This window comes from Mytilus trossulus, chromosome 2 (genome assembly GCF_036588685.1).
Source record: "Mytilus trossulus isolate FHL-02 chromosome 2, PNRI_Mtr1.1.1.hap1, whole genome shotgun sequence".
Taxonomy (NCBI): domain Eukaryota; kingdom Metazoa; phylum Mollusca; class Bivalvia; order Mytilida; family Mytilidae; genus Mytilus; species Mytilus trossulus.
This window is the reverse complement of record NC_086374.1, coordinates 30,684,548-30,686,831: the sequence shown is the minus strand read 5'-3', so window position 1 is coordinate 30,686,831 and position 2,284 is coordinate 30,684,548. Positions and strand designations below refer to the sequence as shown.

The following is a 2,284-nucleotide window of genomic DNA, read 5'->3' as shown; positions in this document are numbered from 1 at the left end:
TGATCATAAGATAGTATCCAGAAGTAAATTTTGTAAATAAATAAATCCATTTTCTCCATATTTTACTTTTAAATGGACTTAGTTTTTCTGCGTGGAACCATTACATTCACTCTGTGGTTAAAGTTTATAAAATTTTAATGACTTTCTTAAACTATCCTAGGTTTGTACCAAACTTGGACAGAAGCTTATTAATGATCATAAGATTGTATCCAGAAGTAAAGTGTGTAAAAAGATTACTCCGTTTTTTCTGTAATTTACTTTTAAATGGACTTAGATTTTTTTACAATCATTAAATAGTAACAAGAGGAATATTTTTATTGATTTTTTTCCTCATTATTGTTGAGCCTGCGATTTACAGCAAAAATAGGCGAGACACTGGGTTCTGCGGAACCCTTACAAATTTTTTAATATAAAAATGGTATTCTATTAAAAAGTAAAAGTATTATCATGCTTATATCAATGTAAACCTCCAGAGTTTGAATTGGAAGTGCAATATGAAATCATTTCAAAAATAATGGGCAGTCGGATTGTTCAAATCTCCATCTAAAATGATGATTGTGAACTATATTAAATTATTACAATAATTATTCTGTTCATCTATTTTTCCGTATTATCTGATTAAATTTCCAAGGACTTAGTTCAAAGGTGAAGAAATATGTTGACAAAATCCTTACATCAAGTAGTTGATACATGGAAACTGCGAATATCAGGAATCAAACAGATTGATGGTATTAAACAGAATTAAAAGTCATCATTCAGTTGTGTATGATATACCGAATGTGATTTTTATTTCGTTCAATTCTTCTTGACACAGTACTTCGACATGCTTCGTTATCTGTTAGTTCATAAGTTCATGAGACATATGCGTTTATATTAAGTGAAGTTACATCGAACTAGATAGTCGTTTTCATTATGTTAAGTGTGGTAGTTTTGCTTGGATTCCTTGGAGTATGTTCAGCTCATCTATGTTTATTAGATCCTCATCAGAGAGGTATGTACACTCATTTATACAAAAGACAAAAGTCTTGATCGATGCTTCGAGTTACCTCGAACGTATTCATAGATTGTAGTATTGTAACACTTAGAACTACATGAACGTGCTATAGCAAAAATCATTATATTTATGGATACCCTCGAATATGTCGGGACCTCATTCATTTAATGTAAGGCCCTCAATAATTCGATTTCAGGATATCCTGAATTAACTTTAAATTATTTAAACAAAAAGGTCAAAACTGTATTATTGCTGGAAGTCCCGTGATTATTCATAGCATCCTGAATATTTATAATGAGCTCCATCATTGAAGTTTAGGGCCTGCATAATTTGATTTCAGGATATTTTTTAAATATTTCGATTCATATATTACAAATATAGTTTTGGTTTGTTAAATCGATATAGCGTAGAATGGTTTTGATACTGTCAGCATTATGGCTGTTTAATATTTAAAGATAAGAGTATCGTTCAAATCTTTATGGAAGCACCCTTGTTTGGGTGTTTGACGGAAAGTAAACTCGAAGACTGGTGGTAGTGGTGGAACGTGATATTAGTAGACCCATTGTATGTGTGTGCATTTCGCCAGATGTGACATCTAAATTCATGAGATGCTGCATGCAAATAAGACGTCATGTGTACAAATCTGCAACTACTACATAGACAATATAATGCGTGCATCATTAATGTGCATATTTTACCAATTTGAAATAGGAAATAAAATATTAGGCACAACTCCCGTTTTTATTTTTGAGATTCAGAATTAATTTTCCTTTTCTTATTAATTGAAGAACTCAAATCTAATTCTATTTCAAACAATGTGAAGCACATAAAATAATATCATCTTATTTTAGGCAGTATGGCTGATCCTCTGACTCCTGCTAATCCTGATTGTCATCTAAGAACAGCACCTTGTGGTGGCAGGAATGCAGAAACAAAGCCTTCTGCAAGCTACCAGAAAGGTACCAATATTGCTGTTACATGGCAGAAAAATTTCAGTCACTATAATGCGAAGACCCCCGGGATTATGGAAGTGTCATTGATAAGAGACGCCATACCTTTAGAGGTTATTCAAACAGTCAAGGTGAACGATGACCACTTCAATAAACAACAGAACTACACAAGAAATCTGATGATTCCAGACAGCTATCATGGTCATCATGGAATTGTACAAGTTGTTTACAAAACAAATTCCTTAGATGCAACTGGCACTCTATATACATTTTATTCCTGTGCTGATATTACTATCACGTAACAATATATCTATTAATTGGTTCTAAATAAAAAAAAAAA

General features: G+C 32.0%; 1 protein-coding gene across 1 annotated transcript; it reads left to right on the top strand.

Moving 5' to 3' along the window:
• Positions 1-744: 744 nt before the first annotated feature.
• Positions 745-2,284, top strand: LOC134705038 (uncharacterized). Its single transcript, XM_063563809.1, has 2 exons — positions 745-991; positions 1,846-2,284. The coding sequence occupies exons 1-2, from the start codon at positions 913-915 to the stop codon at positions 2,244-2,246; spliced, it is 480 nt and encodes a 159-aa protein (XP_063419879.1). The 5' UTR covers positions 745-912; the 3' UTR covers positions 2,247-2,284.

Coding starts and splice junctions, on each gene's coding strand:
- LOC134705038 (XM_063563809.1), top strand. CDS start 913: ATGTTAAGTGTGGTAGTTTTGCTTGGATTCCTTGGAGTATGTTCAGCT. Junction 992..1,845: donor ATTAGATCCTCATCAGAGAG/GTATGTACACTC, acceptor ATCTTATTTTAG/GCAGTATGGCTGATCCTCTG.